The 27250-nt window shown below is 36.1% G+C and overlaps 1 protein-coding gene across 8 annotated transcripts in view; it reads left to right on the top strand.

Moving 5' to 3' along the window:
* SLC4A10 (solute carrier family 4 member 10) overlaps nt 1-27250 on the top strand; it is a 312033-nt gene that overhangs the window by 110817 nt on the left and 173966 nt on the right. For all 8 annotated transcript variants that reach the window (XM_004743945.3, XM_004743944.3, XM_004743949.3 and 5 more), the window contains exon 2: nt 1693-1774. In XM_004743945.3, the coding sequence (XP_004744002.1) occupies nt 1693-1774 (82 nt within the window). The remainder of the gene's footprint in view (nt 1-1692; nt 1775-27250) is intronic.

The raw sequence follows: 27250 nt of genomic DNA, 5'->3' as shown, positions 1-27250 counted from the left end.
GGATAGGCTTTTTCACTCTGATTTCAGACACTTTGCCCTGACCTGTCTCAGCCCATGTTGTCTGAAAGATAGAGGATGAAGGCTATAAAACACGGTATTCTACTATAAGTTTTGCTGCATGTGAAGCACATTAGAGCTGATATTTCTAGGTTGAAATATGTCTGTAGTCAGTAATCCTACAGTTGACAATACTGATTTATAAGACATGGAGGCCAAATCTTCATCAAGATTATGTCTGGGAATTAAAAAGCTTTCAAAGAAGAAACAAATGTATAATTTTTCTACTAGTTAAATACAAGAACAGGCTAAGAAATAGATGTTGAAAGATTCATTTTTCTTTAGTCCACATTTTCATTTCTCCTTTGTGTTCAGTGTTCACTTTTAAGGCAATTTTTATATAAGTGCTCACAATAAAAAAATGTGGAAATAATCTGTATTTCACTTTGCTCAGTATTCTGTATTTTTTCATTCCTTCATCATTAAATGGATTATACTTATCCTTCCTCCATTATTTTACTGAGTACCAAATGTGTGAGTGTATCATTTTGAGCATATGTACAATGTTAAGAAGAGCATCTCCATCCAGCCATTCTAAATAAGTAACAAAAATAATACACACACACACACCTATATATATACACACACACCAACTAAATGAAGCTTTAATGTATATGATTATAATTAAAAGTTTAGTTTGAATCAAATGTGTTATATTGAAGCAAAGTAATTAGAATTGTAGTTTACGTAATAATTACTACTAATTGCTTTCCAAAGATTAGATCTCGCCAACCTTATTTTAAATGGCAGTGGAATCATTTCACCTTGCCATAGCATTACTAGTGTTAATACTAATGATTTCCATGTTTTCCTTGTATAGTTCAAAATGTCATCTTGTTAACAAGAATTCTTTCTCAGAGATAAAAATGCATGTTAACTAAATTGTCAGGATAACCATTTTCTGTTTTTCATCTCACTACCAAATGATGGCAACTGGAATGTACGACTACCTTTGATTTCATGGAAAATCAAATGACATTCTTTCTCTGAATATACAGTCAACTTAATTTTAGCCTTTTTCTTTTTAAACGAACCCTTGGTAACCAAATAGAATAGTTGTGTACAAGTAGGTTTAAGTAATTGAATTAAACTCCTAAAATATTAGATTATATTATTGTTTATTCTCTGAACTTAAAAGAATATATGTATATGAGTCCACTCTTATCTGTGGTTTTGCTCTCCCTGGTTTCATTGATCTGAGGTCAGTCATGGTTAGGAAGCAGATGATCTTCCTTCTGACATACCATCAGAAGGTCCATAGTAGCCCAAGGCTATGTCACAGTAACTGCGTTTTTCACCTCATTTCATCTCAGCACATAGACATTTTATCATCTCATATCACTATAAAAAAGATGAGTATAGCACGATAAAATATTTTGAGAGAGAGATAGACCACATTTACATAACTTTTATTACAGCATATTATAATTGTTCTATTTCATCATTATTATTATTGTTAACCTCTGACTGTCCCTAATTTAAAAATTATACTTTATCATTGATATGTATATATAGCAAAAAATGTAGTTTATATAGAGTTTGGCAGTGGCATCCACAGGGTTCTTGAAAAATGTCCCCATGGATAAAGAGGAACTACTGTAAAATCATTTAATTTTCTTTCTTCCCATTCTACAGAGAAATGATGAAGAGGCAGTTGTGGATAGAGGTGGAACTCGTTCTATTCTCAAAACACACTTTGAGAAAGAAGATTTAGAAGGTAAGACCTTTTCCCCCCTTGGGATAGTTTTTGTTATGCTTCCCTAAAATATTTCAAAGAGAAATATGTAATTTGCCACAGTCTGGAGAACTGCAAAAATTGTTATCAGCGTAATGGTGGTGGTAGTGGGTTGTGGATATGATTGTTTTAATGCAGCCTGAAATGTGAACAGGAAGACCTATAAACAGTGAGAAGTATTCATTCATCCAACGGACATTTATTGAATATTCCAGACACTGTGTTGTGTGCAGGTCTTTCAGTAATCATTGCTTCAGGAATTACCATCAGCTGGGGAAGGTTATGACTGACCAGCATATTAGGTGCTATGTGAGAGGTGAGAATAGGACAAGAAGGGCATCTGATCCAGCCTATGTTGTCAGACTAGGCTGTTACTAGAAGAGAGTTAAAGACAACTGACATACGAGTTTTTCTCGGATATGTATGAGAGAGAGGTGGAGGCACCATTTGTGTGTGTTCTTTTCAATAGGAAAGTCAGATAAGTCAACTGGGGGATGGTATGATCTAGTAGTGAAGTGTATGGGATCTGAAACCAAACTGTCCTGGATTAAAATACCAGTTCTGACCCTTATGTACTATGGAAACTTCAGCCAGTTAATTTCTCTACATCTCAGTTTTCTCAGTCAAGATAAGGATAACAGTGCCAAGATATGGAAGCAACCTAAACTGTTCATTGATACATGAATGGATAAGGAAGATCTCTCTCTCTCTCTCTCTCTCTCTCTCACACACACACACACACACACACTTACACACATGAATATTACACAGACATCCAAAAGAGTAGGATCATTTTTGACAGCATGGATGGGCCTACAGGGTAAAAAGTGAAGTAAGTCAGACTAAATAAGATATGTTTTCACTCTTTTGTGGAATCTAAAACAAACAAACAAACAAACAAACAACAAAAAATGAATAAACAAGCAAACAAAAAGCAAAATCAGAGAACAAACTGATATTTGTGGAAGGGGCAAAATGGGTAAAGGGGAGTGGTAGATATAGGCTTCCAGTTATGGAATGAGTAAGTCTCAGAAATAAAAGGTGCAGAATAGAGAATATAGTCAATGATATCATGATAGCATTGTATGGTGACAGATGGTAGCTATACTTGTGAGCATTGTATAATGTATAAAATTTGTCCAATCATTATGCTATAATTACCAAAACTAATGTAATACTGTGTGTCAACTATACTCAAATAAAAAAATACTAAATTTAAAAAATAAAAAAATAAGGGCAACATAAAATTTTTATAAGAATCAAGGGGAAAATACTTAGAATAGTACCTGGCATAGGACCTACATAAGTCTTGATGGTTATTACTGAACCACAATTTAACATATATACATTATTATTTCATATTAATTTTTAATGAGAAATTATTATTAGTGGGATACAAGGTATGTGATATTTTTCATCTTTTGGTTAAAAAGTAAAACCAGACTACTTCAGCTAGCCGGAGATCAGCGAGATAGCTTATCTAAAGATTGCAAACACCTGAAAATCCATCGGCAGATCGAAGAGAAGAAGAACAGCAATTCTGGAAACAGAAAAACAACCACTTTCTGAAAGGTAGGACCGGCGGAGAAGTGAATCCAAAGCGACGGGAAGATAGACTCCGGGGGGAGGGGCCGGCTCCGGGCAAGCGGCGGAGCAACCGCGCACAAAATCAGGACTTTTAAAAGTCTGTTCCGCTGAGGGACATCGCTCTAGAGGCTACCCGGGGCAAAGCCCACACGGGGTCAGCGTGGCCTCAGGTCCCGCAGGGTCACAGAAGGATCGGGGGTGTCTGAGTGTCGCAGAACTTGCGGGTATTGGAACGGGAAAGCCGGCTACAGAGACAGAGCCGACAGTAAGCTTGCAGCTCGGGGTGACCTTGAACCGGTCGCAGGATCGGTGAGCTCGGAGCGCGGCCGGAGGTCAGGCAGACGGGAGTAACTGGGCGCGGTTCTCTGAGCGCGCACTGAGGAGTGCGGCCCTGGGCTCTCGGCTCCTCCGGGCCGGAGACCAGGAGGCCGCCATTTGTATTCCCGTCCTCCGGAACTCTACGGAAAGCACTCAGGGAACAAAAGCTCCTGAAAGCAAACCCGAGCGGATTACTCACCCCGGCCCCGGGTAAGGGCGGTGCAATTCCGCCTGGGGCAAAGACACTTGAGAATCACTACAACAGGCCCCTCCCCCAGAAGATCAACAAGAAATCCAGCTGAGACCAAGTTCACCTACCAAAGAGTGCGGTTTCAATACCAAGGAGAGCAGCAGAATTCTAGAGGAGGAGAAAGCAAAGCACGGAACTCATGGCTTTTGCCCTGTGATTTTTTTTAGTCTTGCGGTTAATTTAATTTTTTTCTTTTTCATTTTTTGTTTTTTTTTCTCGCCTTCGGGTAAAATTTTTTTTAACTGTTACCTTTTTCTTTTTTAACGATTCTTTACTAGTTTATCTAATACATATATTTTTTCTTTTTTATATTTTTCTTAGGTGTTTTCTTTTTTTTTTTAAATTCTTTTCTTTTTTTTTTCTTTCTTTTTTCTTTTTTTTTTCTTTTTCTTTTTTTTCTTTCTTCCTTTTTGAACCTCTTTTTATCCCCTTTCTCCCCCCTCACAATTTGGGATCTCTTCTAATTTGGTTAAAGCATATTTTCCTGGGGTTGTTGCCACCCTTTTAGTATTTTACTTGCCCCCTCATATACTCTTCTCTGGACAAAATGACAAGACGGAAAAATTCAACACATAAAAAAGAACAAGAGGCAGTACCGAAGGCTAGGGACCTAATCAATACAGACATTGGTAATATGTCAGATCTAGACTTCAGAATGACAATTCTCAAGGTTCTAGCCGGGCTCGAAAAAGGCATGGAAGATATTAGAGAAACCCTCTCGAGAGATATAAAAGCCCTTTCTGGAGAAATAAAAGAACTAAAATCTAACCAAGTTGAAATCAAAAAAGCTATTAATGAGGTGCAATAAAAAATGGAGGCTCTCACTGCTAGGATAAATGAGGCAGAAGAAAGAATTAGTGATATAGAAGACCAAATGACAGAGAATAAAGAAGCTGAGCAAAAGAGGGACAAACAGATACTGGACCACGAGGGGAGAATTCGAGAGATAAGTGACACCATAAGACGAAACAACATTAGAATAATTGGGATTCCAGAAGAAGAAGAAAGAGAGAGGGGAGCAGAAGGTATACTAGAGAGAATTATTGGGGAGAATTTCCCCAATATGGCAAAGGGAACGAGCATCAAAATTCAGGAGGTTCAGAGAACGCCCCTGAAAATCAATAAGAATAGGCCCACACCCCGTCACCTAATAGTAAAATTTACAAGTCTCAGTGACAAAGAGAAAATCCTGAAAGCAGCCCGGGAAAAGAAGTCTGTAACATACAATGGTAAAAATATTAGATTGGCAGCTGACTTATCCACAGAGACCTGGCAGGCCAGAAAGAGCTGGCATGATATTTTCAGAGCACTAAATGAGAAAAACATGCAGCCCAGAATACTATATCCAGCTAGGCTATCATTGAAAATAGAAGGAGAGATTAAAAGCTTTCAGGACAAACAACAACTGAAAGAATTTGCAAACACCAAACCAGCTCTACAGGAAATCTTGAAAGGGGTCCTCTAAGCAAAGAGAGAGCCTACAAGTGGTAGATCAGAAAGGAACAGAGACCATATACAGTAACAGTCACCTTACAGGCAAAACAATGGCACTAAATTCATATCTCTCAATAGTTACCCTGAATGTTAATGGGCTAAATGCCCCTGTCAAAAGACACAGGGTATCAGAATGGATAAAAAAACAAAACCCATCTATATGTTGCCTCCAAGAAACTCATTTTAAACCCGAAGACACCTCCAGATTTAAAGTGAGGGGGTGGAAAATAATTTACCATGCTAATGGACATCAGAAGAAAGCAGGAGTGGCAATCCTTATATCAGATCAATTAGATTTTAAGCCAAAGACTATAATAAGAGATGAGGAAGGACACTATATCATACTCAAAGGGTCTGTCCAACAAGAAGATTTAACAATTTTAAATATCTATGCCCCCAACGTGGGAGCAGCCAACTATATAAACCAATTAATAACAAAATCAAAGAAACACATCAACAATAATACAATAATAGTAGGGGACTTTAACACTCCCCTCACTGAAATGGACAGATCATCCAAGCAAAAGATCAGCAAGGAAATAAAGGCCTTAAACGACACACTGGACCAGATGGACATTACAGATATATTCAGAACATTTCATCCCAAAGCAACAGAATACACATTCTTCTCTAGTGCACATGGAACATTCTCCAGAATAGATCACATCCTGGGTCCTAAATCAGGACTCAACCGGTATCAAAAGATTGGGATCATTCCCTGCATATTTTCAGACCACAATGCTCTAAAGCTAGAACTCAACCACAAAAGGAAGTTTGAAAAGAACCAAAATACATGGAGACTAAACAGTATCCTTCTAAAGAATGAATGGGTCAACCGGGAAATTAAAGAAGAATTGAAAAAAATCATGGAAACAAATGATAATGAAAATACAACGGTTCAAAATCTGTGGGACACAACAAAGGCAGTCCTGAGAGGAAAATATATAGTGGTACAAGCCTTTCTCAAGAAACAAGAAAGGTCTCAGGTACACAATCTAACCCTACACCTAAAGGAGCTGGAGAAAGAACAAGAAAGAAACCCTAAGCCTAGCAGGAGAAGAGAAATCATAAAGATCAGAGCAGAAATCAATGAAATAGAAACCAAAAACCAATATAACAAATCAACGAAAGTAGGAGCTGGTTCTTTGAAAGAATTAATAAAATTGATAAACCCCTGGCCAGACTTATCAAAAAGAAAAGAGAAAGGACCCAAATAAATAAAATCATGAATGAAAGAGGAGAGATCACAACTAACACCAAAGAAATACAAACTATTATAAGAACGTACTATGAGCAACTCTACGGCAATAAATTTGACAATCTGGAAGAAATGGATGCATTCCTAGAAACATATAAACTACCACAACTGAACCAGGAAGAAATAGAAAGCCTGAACAGACCCATAACCAGTAAGGAGATTGAAACAGTCATTAAAAATCTCCAAACAAACAAAAGCCCAGGGCCAGACGGCTTCCCCGGGGAATTCTACCAAACATTTAAAGAAGAACTAATTCCTATTCTCCTAAAACTGTTCCAAAAAATAGAAATGGAAGGAAAACTTCCAAACTCATTTTATGAGGCCAGCATCACCTTGATCCCCAAACCAGACAAGGATCCCACCAAAAAAGAGAGCTATAGACCAATATCCTTGATGAACACAGATGTGAAAATACTCAACAAAATACTAGCCAATAGGATTCAACAGTACATTAAAAAGATTATTCACCACGACCAAGTGGGATTTATTCCAGGGCTGCAAGGTTGGTTCAACATCCGCAAATCAGTCAATGTGATACAACACATCAATAAAAGTAAGAACAAGAACCATATGATACTCTCAATAGATGCTGAAAAAGCATTTGACAAAGTACAGCATCCCTTCCTGATCAAAACTCTTCAAAGTGTAGGGATAGAGGGCACATACCTCAATATCATCAAAGCCATCTATGAAAAACCCACCACAAATATCATTCTCAATGGAGAAAAACTGAAAGCTTTTCCGCTAAGGTCAGGAACACGGCAGGGATGTCCATTATCACCACTGCTATTCAACATCGTACTAGAGGTCCTAGCCTCAGCAATCAGACAACAAAAGGAAATTAAAGGCATCCAAATCGGCAAAGAAGAAGTCAAATTATCACTCTTCGCAGATGATATGATACTATATGTGGAAAACCCAAAAGACTCCACTCCAAAACTGCTAGAACTTATACAGGAATTCAGTAAAGTGTCAGGATATAAAATCAATGCACAGAAATCAGTTGCATTTCTCTACACCAACAGCAAGACAGAAGAAAGGGAAATTAAGGAGTCAATCCCATTTACAATTGCATCCAAAACCATAAGATACCTAGGAATAAACCTAACCAAAGAGACACAGAATCTATACTCAGAAAACTATAAAGTACTCATGAAAGAAATTGAGGAAGACACAAAGAAATGGAAAAATGTTCCATGCTCCTGGATTGGAAGAATAAATATTGTGAAAATGTCTATGCTACCTAAAGCAATCTACACATTTAATGCAATTCCTATCAAAGTACCATCCATCTTTTTCAAAGAAATGGAACAAATAATTCTAAAATTTATATGGAACCAGAAAAGACCTCGAATAGCTAAAGGGATATTGAAAAAGAAAGCCAACGTTGGTGACATCACAATCCCGGACTTCAAGCTCTATTACAAAGCTGTCATCATCAAGACAACATGGTACTGGCACAAAAACAGACCCATAGATCAATGGAACAGAATAGAGAGCCCAGAAATAGACTGTCAACTCTATGGTCAACTAATCTTCGACAAAGCAGGAAAGAATGTCCAATGGAAAAAAGACAGCCTCTTCAATAAATGGTGCTGGGAAAATTGGACAGCCACATGCAGAAAAATGAAATTGGACCATTTCCTTACACCACACACAAAAATAGACTCAAAATGGATGAAGGACCTCAATGTGCGAAAGGAATCCATCAAAATCCTTGAGGAGAACACAGGCAGCAACCTCTTTGACCTCAGCTGCAGCAACATCCTCCTAGGAACAACGCCAAAGGCAAGGGAAGCAAGGGCAAAAATGAACTATTGGGATTTCATCAAGATCAAAAGCTTTTGCACAGTAAAGGAAACAGTTCACAAAATCAAAAGACAACTGACAGAATGGGAGAAGATATTTGCAAACGACATATCAGATAAAGGACTAGTGTCCAGAATCTATAAAGAACTTAGCAAACTCAACACCCAAAGAACAAATAATCCAATCAAGAAATGGGCAGAGGACATGAGCAGACATTTCTGCAAAGAAGACATCCAGATGGCCAACAGACACATGAAAAAGTGCTCCATATCACTCGGCATCAGGGAAATACAAATCAAAACCACAATGCGATATCACCTCACACCAGTCAGAATGGCTAAAATCAACAAGTCAGGAAATGACAGATGCTGGCGAGGATGTGGAGAAAGGGGAACCCTCCTACGCTGTTGGTGGGAATGCAAGCTGGTGCAGCCACTCTGGAAAACAGCATGGAGGTTCCTCAAAATGTTGAAAATAGAACTGCCCTATGACCCAGCAATTGCACTATTGGGCATTTACCCTAAAGATACAAACGTAGTGATCCAAAGGGGCACGTGTACTCGAATGTTTATTGCAGCAATGTCCACGATAGCCAGACTATGGAAAGAACCTAGATGTCCATCAACAGATGAATGGATCAAGAAGATGTGGTATATATACACAATGGAATACTATGCAGCCATCAAAAGAAATGAAATCTTGCCATTTGCGACAACATGGATGGAACTAGAGCGTATCATGCTTAGCGAAATAAGTCAAGCGGAGAAAGACAACTGTCATATGATCTCCCTGATATGAGGAAGTGGTGATGCAACATGAGGGCTTAAGTGGGTAGGAGAAGAATCAATGAAACAAGATGGGATTGGGAGGGAGACAAACCATAAGTGACTCTTAATCTCACAAAACAAACTGAGGGTTGTTGGGGGGAGGGGGTTTGGGAGAAGGGGGTGGGATTATGGACATTGGGGAGGGTATGTGTTTTGGTGAGTGCTGTGAAGTGTGTAAACCTGGTGATTCACAGACCTGTACCCCTGGGGATAAAAATATATGTTTATAAAAAATAAAAAATTATATTGAAAGAAAAAAAAATAAAAAGTAAAACCAAAGTAATTGTAAATAAAAATAATCAGAGATAGTTCTTAATAATCCACTACAGCTGAGAAGTAAGGAGTATTCCCTCTAAGAATTGTCAGGTAACAAATTAAATTACAGTAAAATTCATAGTTCTTAGGTCTTTAGCTACAACAATTAAGCAAAAGAAGGATTGATATAATATTTAGAATAAATTTTCAAGAACTATACCTACTCAGTACTTGACATTTTGCTTGGTGCACAGAAAATATCCAGGTCCAGGAAGGTTGTACTTACTGGGTTGGCATAATGATTTGCTATTCTACCCATATTCATTACAAGAATTGAAGAGAGCAGAAACTTGAAAATTCTAAACTGATAATGGAGACTATAAAGATAACGTCTCCTTGGATTTGAAATGCCTTTGTATTACATTTTTTCCCAGCAGCATATTTACCTTCTTACTTAGGTCTTCAGTTATGCTTGTATTCAGTAAACACCTGTAAGAAAACCCAATAAAGCAGGAAGTTAGTCTAAAAACATGATTACAGGAAAAAGCCATCTTGGGTTTAAAGGTACGAGAAGAATAAATGAAAGAAGATGGGATTGGGAGGGAGACAAACCATAAGTGACTCTTAATCTCACAAAACAAACTGAGGGTTGTTGGGGGGAGGGGGTTTGGGAGAAGGGGGTGGTATTATGGACATTGGGGAGGGTATGTGTTTTGGTGAGTGCTGTGAAGTGTGTAAACCTGGTGATTCACAGACCTGTACCCCTGGGGATAAAAATATATGTTTATAAAAAATAAAAAATTATATTAAAAAAAAAAGGTTGTGATGGATAATCTGCACACAGATAATCGAAAGCTAACAGTGGACAACTTATATTTTTTATTTTTTATAAACATATAATATATTTTTATCCCCAGGGGTACAGGTCTGTGAATCGCCAGGTTTACACACTTCACAGCACTCACCAAAGCACATACCCTCCCCAATGAACAGTGGACAACTTATAAATAATTATAATAAAATATTGACTGTTCCTTGGGATGGAAAATACATAATACAAAAATAGGATTTAATATGTTTATTTTAATTATTGTATCAATGTGTATACATGAATTTTCTCTTACTGGGGATGGTGTTCAGGTGAGGGTGTATTACGGATATTAAAAGAGATTTCTGATAGGTAAATACAAATAGGTAAATACAAATACAAATGGATAAGTCAGATTTTGTTTTGTTTTTTGGTGTCTATAGTGGGCATTTTAATCCCAGAAGTGAATAATTGTGGCTAAGTCACTGGTGATTAAAATTAACATCATAGAATGCAATGTAACATTACATTTAGAATTTCTACGTTTTAGAATTTTGAACTAAAATAAGAAAAACTTATTTTACTTTCTCAGTATTTGTTCTGCTCCCAGCCGTGTTAAGTAGATAAACATACTAGCATCTGAGGATGTTATATGGGATTCTGCTGTGTTGCACACAAAGAATTAATAGATCTGTTAGTGGTTCCTGGATTGATTACTCTGATTCAGAAAATAATGCGGGGACAATGTGTTGAATATCGTGATTCAGGAAAAATCAACTGAACTGGAAAAATCAGCACAATATAAATGGGTAGAGGGGAGAGTGCCAGGTAGAAAGACAGCATTGCTGAAGGTACCATGGGCAGTAGTTTCTCCTTTTTTGTAATTAAGGAAAAAGACCAGAGTTCCACATTTTAAGAACTCTTAAGTAATGTAAATAAAACATACAGATATTTATATAGATTTATACAGATATTTATTTTAAATAAAATAAAGTTAGGAATTGCTGTGGAAGAAAAACACATATTTTATAAACTCTTTCTGATGAAAGAGATTTTAAATTTGAAAATTAGTGTTTACAGGAATTATGGATATGTAAGAATTATTAATAGCTAATAGAATTCCCAGTATAATTTAACATCCTGTGCACAGCTTGTAGAAATGCTAGGTGTTTAAAAATATCTATGAAGTCTCAGGTAAAATATGTTTAATGGAAAATAATCACTTATCAATATCAACACCTTGGTATAGTATATTAGTTAATGGATTCACATATATTATACATTTGGGTGAATAGTGTGTCAAATATAAATATTCTCCTTTCAAACCTATTTGTATATTTTTTATGCATATCTTTACCATATCCTCTCTTTTTTTCCCTATTATCTAAAATCAAGAACATACAATTTTGTTACATTCCACTCACCTCCTGTGTTTCTGTCTCATACAGTTAGTAAATTCTTTGAACCTGTCTCAGGGGTGGCTCTTCTCACATCTTCCCTTTCATTCCCACTGCCACTGCTCCAGTTCTTTCCCTGTCTGTATACTGTGTGCTCTCTTTCCCACAATCCGCCCTCCTTAAAACTGCTAGTGTTCTTCCTAAGCCTATTTCTGTTTCCTATGGTAAAATGTAGTGAGCAGCCTGGAATCCCTATAATTAGACCAAGTCAGGATTGGTGAGTGGAGCAAAAATTGTCGAGGCTAACCAATTCTTATTTTTGGTCTCTCCTGTCCATGTGGGGTTAGTACTGTACAAAGTATAAGATTTAAAAAGAGAAATGCATTAATACCCTTGAAATTCCTTCTTCTACTGGCCTTTTAATACATGTGTGGTGCACAGAGTAGCGAGATAAAATAGACAATGCTCCGTTATGTTTGAATTTTAGATAAATCGTGAATATCTTTTTAGTGTAGGTATGCCATGCAGTATTTTTATGTGTTGCTTTTTACTTGCCAAATTTGGAAATTAGTAGTGGATGTTACCAGGAACCACCAAAACCCCCTCTTAAGGGTTGCGGTGCTTATTTCCCTGGTTGCTACGATGTTGCCTGCTCTTGCCCCACAGCTAAGCTCTTCCCCAGAAATTACCCTCTGCTGAAAGGAGCTGTCTCTTGCTATGGGAGCTGCCTCCCCCGTGGCACATTGAATTCAATGAATGATCAGCGAAGGAGTATAAAGGCCTTGCCCCTTTGCCTCAATGTGTTACAGCTCTGAAGGGTGGTTTCAGCCTCAAACTACCCCCACCCCTGTGGAATCAGTGGAGGCTTGTATTGCCTCTGTACCACAATTCAACTTCTTTCTGTACCAAATGCTGCTGCCCATATTTCTGCACAGGTGTTATTGCTGACAGCTTTCCTCAGTCAACTCTCTGAACACAAATCTCTATTTCAGAGTCTGTTTGCTGAGGAATCTGACTCACTCATTCATCATTTTCCTGCACCCTGAACAGTACCAGTAGACGTACCTACTTGGTCACTGGCAGAACCTTCACATTGGTGTCTTAGCCTATGAGGCTGAGAACTGTCATAGTGGGAGAGAATGCTCCCAAACTAACTTGCCTTGACCATGCGAGTATATGAAAATCAACATTGCATGTGACAGAAAATGCCAGAGATTAGTGCCATCTTTAATTAATTAACTAATTAATTAATTAATGTGAGAGAGAAAGAGAGAGCATGAGCGAGGGGAGGGGCAAAGGGAAAGAGAGATTCCCAAGCAAACTCCCTGTTGAGCACGAGGCCCCATGTGGAGCTTGATCCCACAACTCTGAGATCTTGACTGAGTCGAAATCAAGAGTCAGATACCCAAATGCCAGGTGCCCCTAGTGTCGTTTTTAAAGTCCTAAAGTATTTACCAGTCTGGCCATTGCAGAAATTGTCAAATTGTAGAGAATGGTAGTGGATGACTGCAAACACAGCCAAGTGGTAGGCATCAATTGCAACTGCTCTGTCAGAATTGGAATCTTCTCAGAGCAGGTTGATAAGGCCACATACCAAGCCCTGTGGGATGCAGCTCTTGATCTGGCAAATGCATTTTTTTCTATTACTATCAAGAAGGACTACCAGAAGTATAACATGTATGGTCTTGCTCCAGGACTGTGTTAAGTCTCCTACCTTTTGTCATAATAGAGTCTGAAAAGATTTGAACTGAGTAATATTCTGCCGATCAACAGAATGAACAAGAAGGAGCAGGTATGTTGGAGACCTTGATAAGACAAATGGGTTCCAGAGTCTGTTTTCTAGCAAACCTGTGGAAAGGACAGTATGAGAGTGTCAGCACTATGCTGAGTCTGAAACTCCATGATGGGTGGATGGATGGAGAGGTGGGGTCAGTTTCCACAGGCACCAAATGCTCTTTCAGTTTTACTCACCTTGATTCTTTCTTCATGGTCCACCCTGGTCATGCTCTTTTTCACAATTTATTCCTGTACTTTTTAAAGATTTGATAATTTTTTTTTCCAGATAGGACCATGTATCTTCTGCAAGTATAAGAATAAATTAATGGTAAACCTCTTAAAATAGCATGTCCTATTAATAACTAGATGATAATAAAGAGAAGAAAGTTCAGGAGCTACAGATGACATGCTATTATTTTGGTAATTTTGACCGAACTGATCAATTTCCAGTCAAGGCAATACTACCAACAACTGGATTGTTTTTTGCACAAATGTTTAGAATACTTTTTTCTTGCTAAAAAACAAAAACAAAAACAAAAAACACAACATAGAATGTACCATTTTAACCATTTTTAAGTATATAATTCACTAATGTTAAGTATATTCACATTGTTATATAACCAACATTCAAAACTTTTTCATCTTGGAAAATGGAATCTTTATACATTAAGCAACTCTCCCATTTGCTCCTCACTCTATCCTGTAGCAAGCACTATTCTCTCTTCTGTTTCTGTGAATATGACTACTCTAGAGAGCACATGTAAGTGAAGCCATGCAATATTTGCCTTTTTGTGACTGGTTTATTTCATAGCATAATGTCTCCAACTTTCATCCATGTTGTAGCATGTTAGGCTTTCCTTCCTTTTTAAGGTTTTAATACTCCATTATATGTATGTACTGCATTTTGTTTATCCATTCATCTGTTGATAGACATGGTTGCTTTTATCTCTTGGCTATGGCGAATGGTGCTGTTATGAACATGGGTATGCAAATATTTCTTTGAAATCCTGCTTTCAAATCTTTTAAAATATATAGCCATAAGTGGATTGCTGGATCATGAAGTGATTCCATTTTTAATTTTTCGAAGAACTGCTGTACTGTTTTCCATAGCAATTCACAATTTTACAGTTTCACCAAGGGTGCACAAGAGTTGCAATTTCTCTACATGCTTGCTAAAACTTAATGATTTTCTGTTTGTTCATTTGTTTGTTTTTGATAAGGGGCTATCCCGTGGGTGTGAGGTGATATCTCATTGTTGTTTTGACTTGCGTTTTCCTAATAATTAGTGATATTGAGCATCTTCTCATATGCTTGCTGACCATTTGTTCATCATTTCTAGAGAAATGTCTCTTCAAGTCCTTTGCCCATTGTTTAATTGGGTATTTTGTTGTTGTTGTTGAGTTGTATGAATTCTTTATATATTCTAGATACTAACCCCATATCAGATATATGATTTAGGATTATTTTCTCCCATTACCTTGGTTGCATTTTCACTCTGTTGATTTTGTCCTTTAATATACAGAAAATTTCAATTTTTATGTAGTCCAAATTGTCTAATTTTACTTTTGTTTCCTGTGCTTTTGGTGTCATATCCAGGAAATCCTCATCAAATCCAATGTCATAAAACTTTTCCCTATGTTTCCTTCTAATTTATAGTTTTGGGTCTTACCTTTAGGTCTCTGATTCATTTTGAGATAATTTTGTGTATAGTGTAGAATGTTTGCCCTTCTACTTTTCATATTTCTTTGTTGCCTAACATCATTCCTATTATAGTTCACATTGCTCCTCACAAATTAAATATTTCTTTAAGTCACTGATACATAAAGAGCCTATTTAGTGAGAGACTATTGTTTTTCTTATTTTTAGCAAGTATTTCTATTTTTCTATAGTCTGAGAACATAAAAGATGCAATAAAACTTCAGGGATATTTTTCTATTTTTCTGTTTAAGGCCTTTTAGATTACCCCAAATTGGAGCGTTCCCCTCTCCACCATTTGCTAGTGATTTCCTTCCACACAGAAATAGAATTCCCATCTTCCCATCCATTAGTATTACCTGTCCCTCCTAACAGAATAGTTATTTTCTTCCTTCATTCTTCTATTTCTGAGCTACATCTTTTTTATATTATTTTTATTATAATTATATATATTATATTTATATTATTATATTATGTATTTATTTTTTTGAGAGAGACAGTTAGCATGTGAGCACTGGTAGGGAGAGGTAAGGTATAGGGAGAGAGAGAATCTTTTTTTTTTTTTTCTCCTTAAGATTTTATTTATTTATTTGACAGACAGAGATCACAAGTAGGCAGAGAGGCAGGCAGAGAGAGGGAGGGAAGCAGGCTCCCTGCTGAACAGAGCCTGATGCGGGGCTCGATCCCAGGACCCTGGGATCATGCCCTGAGCCAAAGCAGAGGCTTAACCCACTGAGCCACCCAGGCGCTCCAGGGAGAGAGAGAATCTTAAGCAGGTTTCATGCTTCATGTGAGCCCGATGCAGCACTAGATCTCATGACTCTGAGATCAGGACCTGAACTGAAATCAAGAGTCAGCCACTTAACCAAATGAGCCACTCAGGTGTCCCTATGTATATATTTCTTATCTTTGTATTGTAAGCTTGTTGAAGGACAAATTGTCATCTTATACATATTTGCATTCTCCCATGTTATCTAGGACTTTTTCTTGAATTAAATAGGAATTAAAAATGTATTGCATCGAATCTCATTTGTATGTCATTCAATAATATATCACTAATATGTAAGATGTTAAATTTATGTAATGTACATAAGTGCATAATTAACGCTCATCAAATATTTAATTATTTTTGAATTACATGTAAATACAGAAATTTTTTTTGTATTTCTGTTTATTTATTTACTTTTTAATTTTTTAATTTTTTATAAACATATATTTTTATCCCCAGGGGTACAGGTCTGTGAATCACCAGGTTTACACACTTCACAGCACTCACCAAAGCACATACCCTCCCCAATGTCCATAATCCCACCCCCTTCTCCCAAACCCCCTCCCCCCAGCAACCCTCAGTTTGTTTTGTGAGATTAAGAGTCACTTATGGTTTGTCTCCCTCCCAATCCCTTCTTGTTTCATTTATTCTTCTCCTACCCACTTAAGCCCCCATATTGCATCACCACTTCCTCAGAGATTTCTAATTATGTTGCACTGCCCAAGATAAATCAATCTAGTTATATTTCAGTGATTTTCAGGAATTAATAAATTTAAAACGTTAATAGAAAAGTTAAACTCATCTTTAAATTTTGGCCTACAAATTAAATCAAAGAGACATTTTCTTTATCCTGTATTGTTTTTACCAGATAGTAAAATACTTTTCAGTCAAGGATTTAATGAAGAAAATTATGCCCCTATCTTGACAGTCTTTTTCTCATTCCATTTGAGGAAAAAAAAATGGTTTACTGTTTTTTTTTAACTTTGGTGACCACTTAATAGATGGGGGACCCAAAATGCAAAGATAAGATAATGTACAACAAGCCCCAACACAAAGCTATCACACCGCATAGTTCTAATAATAGTAGTAACCTCCCATTTTCTTCCTTTCACCACAATCCTGAGCTCTTTGGTAACTGAAATTGTTTTCTGACTATAATCATCATAATGTCAAAAGTAGTTTCCTCTAAAAAACTAAAGGTCTTATATTTATGACACAGTATTTTGCCACCATAGTATGAAAAAGAGAATTGAGTAAAATGAAGGCAAGAAATAGCTGCAAATTAGGCCTCAACCTTTTCTTTCTAAACTTTTATCTCCAAAAATTTCCAAGAGAAGGAGAGTGGATTCTGCTGGGAGAAACCAAAGTTGGCTTCACGGTGACAGAGGTGGGCTTTGAAAGATGAATGGGTGTGCTGAGGGCAAAGAAGGAAGGATCTTTTATAATCTGGACTAGTTAATATGGTGTGGCTAATGTGCTGGGATTATGTACATGGGGGCAAAGAGTGACTGCAGATGAAGTTTAAATATTTGCGTGAGGTAGCGGAGAATGAATTAATGGTTGAAACTACCAAATGAGGTAAGTAGCTCCATTAAGTAAGTAAGCTCCATTTTACAGTTAAAGAAACTAAAGCACAGAACATTAACCTGCCCGGGGTCTGGGCTTTTAACAACTATATTGTAGAATTAAAGATGGTGCTCAGTTTTGTGTTTTCAGGGATCGAATGGGGCAAGGTGATTGTTAATTGAAAGACTTGGGCATATTTCCTTACTTGATCATGATTATATATAAAAAAGTGAAGACTTTTATGTCCTATTATGAAGCAATATTGGATTAAAAAATTAGTATCCATATCACAATAGTTTTCCAAATGATTTTGCAAAAAATTGAGAAGTTTATAGTTAGTAAATTCCTATTAGAGAGATTCATTTCCACAAATAGAAGGGCCTTTCTCCCACTGGAAGCCAGTTTTATTATAACCTCAGGTTCTCCTATTTTAAATTCTCATCTCTCTGTACCACAAAATGAATAATCTTATTGTTTCCTGTTCCAAATGTCTTTTCTTTAAAAAAGATTCATTTTTTTTTTCCTGCCATTATTGGTTGATCAGTTTTTGTGCAATTTAGGATTGTTGATATAGGCTCAATATCATTTGATGGGGCAGTTCTAAGTGGTATTTGGTCCCCTGGTAATGAGTAGTGAAATTAGTTAATTACACAGGATCCATCTGAAATTGTACATTTTGCTTGCCAAACACTTTCGATAGTTGAGGATGGGAATTAGGCACACAAACTAATATTGAAGATTTCAGAAAAAAAATAGTCAATATTAAATTTCATTTCCTTATTGAACAGTCCTTGCCATCTGAGCACATTTTATAATGAATTGTTGTGTTTTGCCCTGGGTATTCTAAGAATAAGAAACAAATAAGAGAATGTTGTTTTAAATACTTTTATTTCTAAAATTAACTCTCAGGTGAGCTATAAACCATCTTCCATAGTTCTTCATTTTAGGCATTTCCCAGAAAATTTGTGTATGTGACCCATATCAATATGTTTTGATACATAATTTATTCATGATATTTTGTCTATTTGAACTGAGTGGTAACTTCTTACTTATAATCTGTTTTTATACTATTTTATAATTCCAAGTAAATTCAAAAGGTCTTAGAGTATTTCTAAAAATGTGGTTGTGGTTTATTTGACCATTTGTAAACAGTTATAGATATGTGTTTGCATAAGGGCAGTAACATATATTCTAATGTGTATATGTGGCTAAGAAATCCTGTAAATTTGTGGTTTCATAATTTAAGGGTCCTGGTTATATATTTTTGCATCCCTAGCTTAGGATGTCAGTTTTCAGTTAGCTAATTTTAGAATAAAACCCCTTGTTAATCTCCCTTCATTATTCCTTGTTTAATATGATTTTCTATCAAAGATATGGTACAGCATTTAGGGTATTTGCTTTTTTTTTTGAGAGGAAAGGGAGAATTTGCTTTCTAATGTGACTTAAATATATTATCTGTGAATGAGTAGAATTGTGTGTTTGTGTGTATATGTAACATTTTCAATCAATTACTATTTCAGAGATATAATAGATGAAAAGAAATTCCTTTTCATTACATTAAATATAATCCTATAAATATTAAAAGAAGGAATTTTACAACAAAGAGAGTATTCCTTTAATCCTTAAATATTTGAATCCTTAACTATTGAAAACTTTGAAGACAGACCACAAATGACCAAAGCTTCTTAGTATATACTACATCGGTTTATATTAATATTATACTTTTGCATTTTCCAGACATCTGAGACTTAAGGATGTTCATTATTTACTTACACAGTTTAATAGTGTGGGAGTAGTACTATGAAGGTGACATTGTGAAGTAGATGAACTTAGTCTACTTCTTGATTAATTTTTTTAAAAAATATTTTATTTATTTATTTGACAGACAGAGATCACAAGTAGGCAGAGAGGCAGGCAGAGAGAGAGAGAGAGGAGGAAGCAGGCTCCCCGCTAAGCAGAGAGCCTGACGTGAGGCTCGATCCCAGGAACCTGGGATCATGACCGGAGCTGAAGGCAGAGGCTTTAGCCCACTGAGCCACCCAGGCGTCTCTCTCTTGATTAAATTCTTAAATCTCTATTTCAGCTGCTAATCCTTACCTCAAAAGGATCCAAATTTATTTATTTTTTAAAGATTTATTTATTTATTTATTTTAGAGAGAGAAAGAGTGTGGGGCAGTGGAGGGGCAGAGAAAGAGGTAAAAAAAAATCTTCAAGGGGCGCCTGGGTGGCTCAGCGGGTTAAGCCACTGCCTTCGGCTCAGGTCATGATCTCAGGGTCCTGGGATTGAGTCCCGCATCGGGCTCTCTGCTCAGTGGTGAGCCTGCTTCCTCCTCTCTCTCTCTGCCTGCCTCTCTGCCTACTTGTGATCTCTCTCTGTCAAATAAATAAATAAAATCTTTAACAAAACAAAACAAAACAAAACCTGGTTTCTTAAAAAAAAAAAAAAATCTTCAAGCAGACTCCCTGCTGAGCATGGAGTCCCAACCGGCCGGCGGCTCCATGCCTAGACCCTGAGATCCTGACCTGAGCCAAAATCAAGAGCTGGCTGCTTAACTGACTGAGCCACCCATGTGCTCCATAGAGTGATCCTGCTTTAACACTCCTCAGCTGCATTTTATTGCAGCCTCCTCAGGTTTCTACAGAATTGTCTCACAGTAATACATTCAGAGATAGGCCACTGGTCAGTTAGGATCTTTCTAGGGAAGTTGTCATCATTCACCAATATTTAATTAAGTCCTCATGGCATGCGAACACTGAGCCATTTTCTATTTTATACTCTTCGTTCTCTAAGGATGTTTAGATACCAGTGCCACCAATAGGGTGCTTCAGTTCTACAACCCTCTGGAAAAATAAGTCAGTGGCCACTTAGCACATAAATATTTATATTAAAATATAAATTGATATAAATAGGGATATAATAAATATTAAGTAATAATTGAAGGAGGTGATGTTATTAATTTTTGGATAATGCACACCTATAATTTAATAGTATTGATATTTCTGGTACCTTAATAGAATTAATTATATTTGGGTGCCAGTATGCTGAGTATTTTTCTGAATGCTCTCTTATATTTTCTCCCAGTAACCTTATTTACTTCCCCCTTTCCTGGCTGCCCGTCGTTCCTACTGCCTTTAGTGATTCTTTAGTATCAGAATTGCTGAACGCACAATGAAAAAACCTGGATTCTTTTTCCTTCCTTTCTACATCATTTCTACCCCTTAATGAGCTTCAGATGGGATAATGATAAAGGAAACAAAATAATTGAAATTGTGATTAAAAGAAAGTAAAATTTTAGTTTTCTGCTAGTAAATTAAGCTTTTGCCTCTGAGGCCGCAAGATTATGAACATTCCTTTTGACTACTTTCAATAGTGCTTCTAAATTACCTAAGCAGCATTTGTAATAAAAGTATTACAGTTTTATTTGTAAAAGGATTTCTAATTTCTAGCCAAATTATTTAGAATTATGCTTACTTTTCCTTTGCATAACTCAGTTTTTTTTTCTCGTGAAGACAATTGCCATGATTTAATTAGAGGACAATATAACACATAAGCATTTTATGACATCACAGTGATTAATAAAAAACTGTGGTGTCAGCAACACCAATGCAGTTAATAACAGTGATCATGAAAACAAAAGTCTTGCCCAGTAAGCTGAGATACTGACTGTTTATATGAATGGATCATTTCTCTCATGTTAAGATTTATTAAATGTATCCTATCTAACTATTAAAAAGTGTTCTTAATTGCCAAGTACAATGGCTCTCTGTCCTCATTCCTTTTGAATTCTCTGTTGCTTTTAGAACTCTGACTATGCCTTGGTTTTATCAGACCTCTCTTCTCTCATCTCTCTTCCCTTGGCTGATGATTTTCTCAGATCATGTCTTGCCTGATATTTTTTCTGTTTTACCCACTAGCCCCTCTTACTCCATCTGACATTTCTAAACCTTTTTCCCCCAAATTATATTAGTTTTATTGTTTTAAAAATTATTAAAATAGAGGCTCCTGGATGGCTCAGTCAGTTAAGGATCCCATTCTTGATTTTGGCTCAGGTCACTATCTCAGAGTCATGAGATCAAGTCCTGCACTGGGCTCTGTGTTGAGTGTGGAGCCTGCTTAAGGTTCTCTCTCTACCTCTCTCCCACTCCTCTCCTTCCCAAAATACATTAAAAAAATTTATTAAAATGACATGTATCCCATTAGAAAAATCCAAGAAATACAAAAAGTATAAAGCAAGCAGACAAACAAAACAGCAACCATGAAAACCCACCACATAAAAGTAATACTATTAATAATCTGAACAGAATAATAATGGAATTAATGTTATGAACAGAATATTAATATAATTATGTGTTATAAACAGACACATGATTATAAGTTAATTATATATAAGCAGAATTATGGTACCTTTTTAACTTTTTTTAAAATAATTTTTTATTTTTTATAAACATATATTTTTATCCCCAGGGGTACAGGTCTGTGAACTTTTAAATTACTCTCATTTCATTAAAAAACATCAAGATCTTTTCATGTTATATAGATACTAGTCATTTAAATTGCTACCTGGCATTTTATTGTATGATTGTACTACGATCTATTTAACTAATCCTTTATCAATGGAAATTCTTATTATTTCTCATTTTTCTTTTTTAAAAAAGTGACTATGAACATTTTTTTTTTTAAGATTTTATTTATTTGACAGGGAGAAAGATCACAAGTAGGCAGAGAGGCAGGCAAAGAGAGAGGGGGAAGCAGGCTCCCTGCTGAGCATACAGCCTGATGCAGGGCTTGATCCCAGGACCCTGAGATCATGACCTGAGCCAAAGGCAGAGGCTTAACCCACTGGGCCACCCAGGCACCCCGACTATGAACATTATTGTATAGGTATCTCTATATATTTGACTTCCTGATTAATTCACAGAAGCAGAATCACTACCTCAAAAGTATTAAATTAAGATTTTGATACATGTTTTTATATTGGCTTTCAGCATGATTATACTGAAATACACTCCCATTAACATAAAGTGAGAGGTTTCATCTATTTCTTCAAACTTTGGACAAATACAATTCTCCTCTACCTTTGAAGTGTTGGTTTTCTTCCACATCTATTCTTGGTTATTATTTTTTCCTTCTTATTCTTCATATTTTCCCTGGATGATTCACTTCCTGGAATATTATTTCCACTTATAGGTGCTATAGGGGTCTATCTGGGCATAACCAAAATGTTCCAGATGTGTCCTGTGGACCTTCATACATTGACTACATCTATGGTGGACCCACTGGAGAAGATGGATATGACCTCATGAGTCATATGACCTCATCTCATACAAATATTGGTTGAGGAAATTGCTAAGAGAATACTTACAAGGAACATGACTGCTAAGTGAAAGTATTTAAAAGATTGTTATATGGAAGATGAAATATATTATCATTTTATATTATATGGAAATAGTAGAGTTTCATATAAGGAAAAAATGTACTAAGTTGTTAAACTTTCCCTATTGGATATGGTTACTTAACATTGTTTAGTTTTAGAAATATTGAGTTAGCTTCAATTCCTATTTATTTTACATGTTAAAATGAGAGATTTTAATCAGATGATTTCTGAAGAATTTTCCTGCTCTAAATTCTGTAATCTTTAAAGTGAACTTTTAGAGTATGCTTTAAAATGTAAATTCCTTGTTAACTTTGCTTAGTATTTAAATACATTGAAGTTTTTAAGTTTTTTGACTAAAAAAGTTCATTAGTTTAAATTTGAAAAGGAATCCTCATTCTGTATAAATGAAGGGGTTACAAATGTCCTAAAAATTATCTGAAACCACAGAAATTTATTTTATACCTTTCTTGAGGAAGAGAGCAATTTCAAGTAGAGTAATATGACATTATGACATTAGTTGCTTGAATTGAAATTTTGAAAAATTTTATAAGGAAGTATAAGGTGTTAAGAGAGTATACTCTGGCAGTTCTGTGTGATAAAATTAGGCAGCTCTGATTACATGGTTGCATAAGAGTTCCCAGAAACAACAGCAGGAAAAACCAGTGTACGAGAGTACTCCCCAAGACTTTGTATCTCATTTGCTGATGTCTCAGACATCAAAACAAGTCACACATCCAAACTGAGATTCAGGGGTTGGAGGAATAGACTTCACCTCAGGTGGGAGAAACTGCTAAAATATTTGTGGCCATTAAAAAAAAAAAAGTCTATCATATTATCTCTTATTTGTAAATATACAGAAGTGCCAGGTTTTTTCATCTTTGCTTTCCGATGTTTTGTTTTATTCCTTCAGTGCTAGAGTTGAACCCCACCATCTTTCTTCATGGAAATCTCTTTGTCTTCTCAACAACTCTTTGTTTTCCCAAGCAAGCCTCTTTGTCCTTAATTACCATAATTCCCAGAATGAGCCAGTTTTTACATGTGCACATGTCTTTTGGATTAACACAATACAAAACTAAATCTGGAATATTTTACAGTTTTACATTTTTGCTCATTTTCTAAACTATTTCCCTAAAGCAAAGTGGCAGGGCTATTCAGAAATCACAAATTAATTAAAATGGGTTGGGAAGGTGAGGAGTACCACCTTCTCTTTTGCATTCTTTTTTAAAAGTATCCCAGAACATATGTTGATCTATTTCCTCTCTCTTCCTTGCAAAATAAAACAGCAAACATAAATATTATTTTTTTAATTTTAATTTTTTTAAAAAAAGATTTTATTTATTTATTTGACAGACGGAGATCACAAGTAGGCAGAGAGGCAGGCAGAGAGAGAGGAAGGAAAGCAGGCTCCCTGCTGAGCAGAGAGCCCAACGTGGGGCTCAATCCCAGGACCCTGGGATCATGACCTGAGCAGAAGGCAGAGGCTTTAACCCACTGAGCCACCCAGGTGCCCCCAAACATAAATATTTTAAAATAATAGTGAAATTGATGGGACTCCTGGGTGGCTCAGTTAGTTGAGTGACTGATTCTTGATTTCAGCTCAGGTCATGATCTCAGGGCCATGAGATTGAGCCCAAAGTCAGACCCTGTGCTGAGCACTGTGAGCACTGAGCATGAATGGAAACTGGTTAGGATTTTCTGCCTTTCCCTCTCTCTTTGCTGCATCCCTCCGCCTTTCTTCACACATACTCTCTCTGGAAAAATAAATAAATAAAATAATAGTGAAATTGCAAGCTTTTGTGATCATAAAAGTATTCTATCTTACCTTATTTTTTCTCCTGTCATAGCATGTACCTTACATTATCCCCCCAGAATGCTCCTCTGCTTCTGCACACATTATCCCACTCCTCGTTCTTATTGTGTAAGACTCAAGTCAAGTTCTAACTTCTCCATGAAATTTTCCTTGATTGCTCAAGTTATGATTGATTTTACTCTAATACAAGTTCCTACAGCATTTAATGGCTGATACCACATAAGAACATTAGCTTTAATCCAGATTGTTATTGCTTACTGCTTTTTATTTCTATTCTAATTTGTATATTTGCTGCTGTTTTCTTCGTTGGACTTGAGTCCTCTACAATTGGATAGTTACCTTTTAAGTGCAAGGATCATGTTCTGTAAGCATTCCTTATTATTCCATTTCTCAACTGATTTAAATTCTAGCCTCTCTTTGAGTACTGTAAACATCCAACATCAAGCTGTTTTACAACCTACCAGAACTAGGAATTCTTCTGGCTTTTTTTTTTTTCCTTAGAAAATACATATTATTAGGATTCATTCATTTTTTGGAAAAATGCTGACGCTTACATGTTGAGGCTTTTCATGTTCCAAGATGAAAAATAACACTATCTCAAGATACAAAGTTATTTAATTGCTGTGTCTTGCTCAAGACTATGTTGTAAACTTATAAAAAGAAGTTTTTTGTTTTGTTTTTCTTTTTAAATGTCACCTTAGTAAACTAGTAAATCTCAGACTATGGCTTTTTTGATGAGTACATTAGCACTTACAAGATTCCAATTTTTTTTTTATAAAGTAGTGACAATCATGTGACCCATTGTTTTGTAATGATTACAAATCCAGCCCTGAGGTCTGGTGACTGTGACCAACACTGGTTTGACATTTTTTTCTTTTCAGTGAAGCAGCCCAAGAAACAGCAGTGCAATAGCCCATACACACACACTCACTCAATCTTCTTGGTCTCTTTCCATTACTCTCCCTCAGCAGAGAATTGCTGTTGGAATTAGAATTCTTTGATATATTATGATAAATGATGGCTTGTTGTGTTTCCTGACTCTGTTAGAGTCTCCATGGAATTAAAGATCACATGCTTATTCAGCTTAATATACTTGACCTTTTCCTATGATTGACACATCTAAATGGCTGTAGCAACTCAGTAATTATGCACCAGCTGCGTTGTATTCATTTCACTGAAAAACAAAACAAAACAAAACAAAACACACCCATAGTTCTCTTCAAGAGTAGGTAAGCTTGGCCCCTTCCCTCCTAGCTAAATAAAGAATAGTTTATTAGTATTATTATTAATTATACTAGGAGTCCTTTCCATCCTCAAATATGCCTCTAATCTCACTGCATTTAGTAAACCGTCAGAATACTATGACCACAGCCACACTGAGTTCTTTCAGTACTGGTATCTCTTACATAACAAAAATCCATAATAATTCTGTATCTGCTTAGCAAGATTGTATGCACACAATTTAAGTGTCCAAAATCTAGGACTTGTTTTACTCAGAAAACAATGTTACTTTTTTTTTTTTTAAGATTTTATTTATTTATTTAACAGAGAGAGATCACAAGTAGACAGAGAGGCAGGCAGAGAGAGAAAGGGTCCCTCCTGAGCAGAGAGCCCAATGTGGGATTCGGACCTGAGCGGAAGGCAGCGGCTCAACCCACTGAGCCACCCAGGCACCCAATAATGTTACAATGTTACCTTTAATGAACCTTTATGTTTCTAATGGGGAAACTATTTTCTCTCAAGTGACATATAGGTGAATTCTAAGTAAATTCTAGTGTTCTGTGCTTATCTCAAAAAATCTTTTAATAGCACTGTCCCATTCTTACTAATATTTTTTGAAATATATTTTTATCTAAATGATTTTGCATTTTTATTAATTTTGGGGTTTTGACTTGATATGAAATTAATTATTGACTATTTTGATTAACTTAAGAAATGTTCATTTGAGGGGCACTTGGGTGGCTCAGATGGTAAAGCATCTGCCTTTGGCTCAGCTCATCTCCAGGTCCTGGGATTGAACCCACCTTGGGCTCCCAGCTTAGTGGGGAGTCTGCTTCTTCCTCTCCCTCTACTTGTGCTATCTCTGTATCTCTCTCAAATGAATTTAAAAAAAAAATCTTAAAAAAAAAGTAAAAAAAAAAGAAATGTTCATTTGAGGAGATTTCCTCTTTTAACTAAATTTTTGGACTTGTTACATCATAAAATAAAATTTTCCCTGTAAAAATCTTAAAAATAGTTTAAATTAGGCTTAATAATATTCAAGTGATTTCTGAACAATGACATTTATCAGTAAGTTATTTGATTCTTTGTCTTCTTAAGTGATGTTTACTAGGATGGAAAATTCAATTTTGGATATAAAGTTTTTGGAAAAATTTATGGAAATGTTAATCTGGAAATTTTATTTGTATACTGTTTTCCACAGGATCTAATGTGATTCTCTAGTTGTTTAATCCAGGATTATTAT

The sequence above is a fragment of the Mustela putorius genome, unplaced genomic scaffold (assembly GCF_011764305.1).
Source record: "Mustela putorius furo isolate JIRA1106 unplaced genomic scaffold, ASM1176430v1.1 tig00003869_pilon_pilon_pilon, whole genome shotgun sequence".
NCBI classification, from domain to species: Eukaryota; Metazoa; Chordata; class Mammalia; order Carnivora; family Mustelidae; genus Mustela; species Mustela putorius.
The sequence above is the reverse complement of the archived record's forward strand: the minus strand, read 5'-3'. Positions and strand labels throughout refer to the sequence as shown.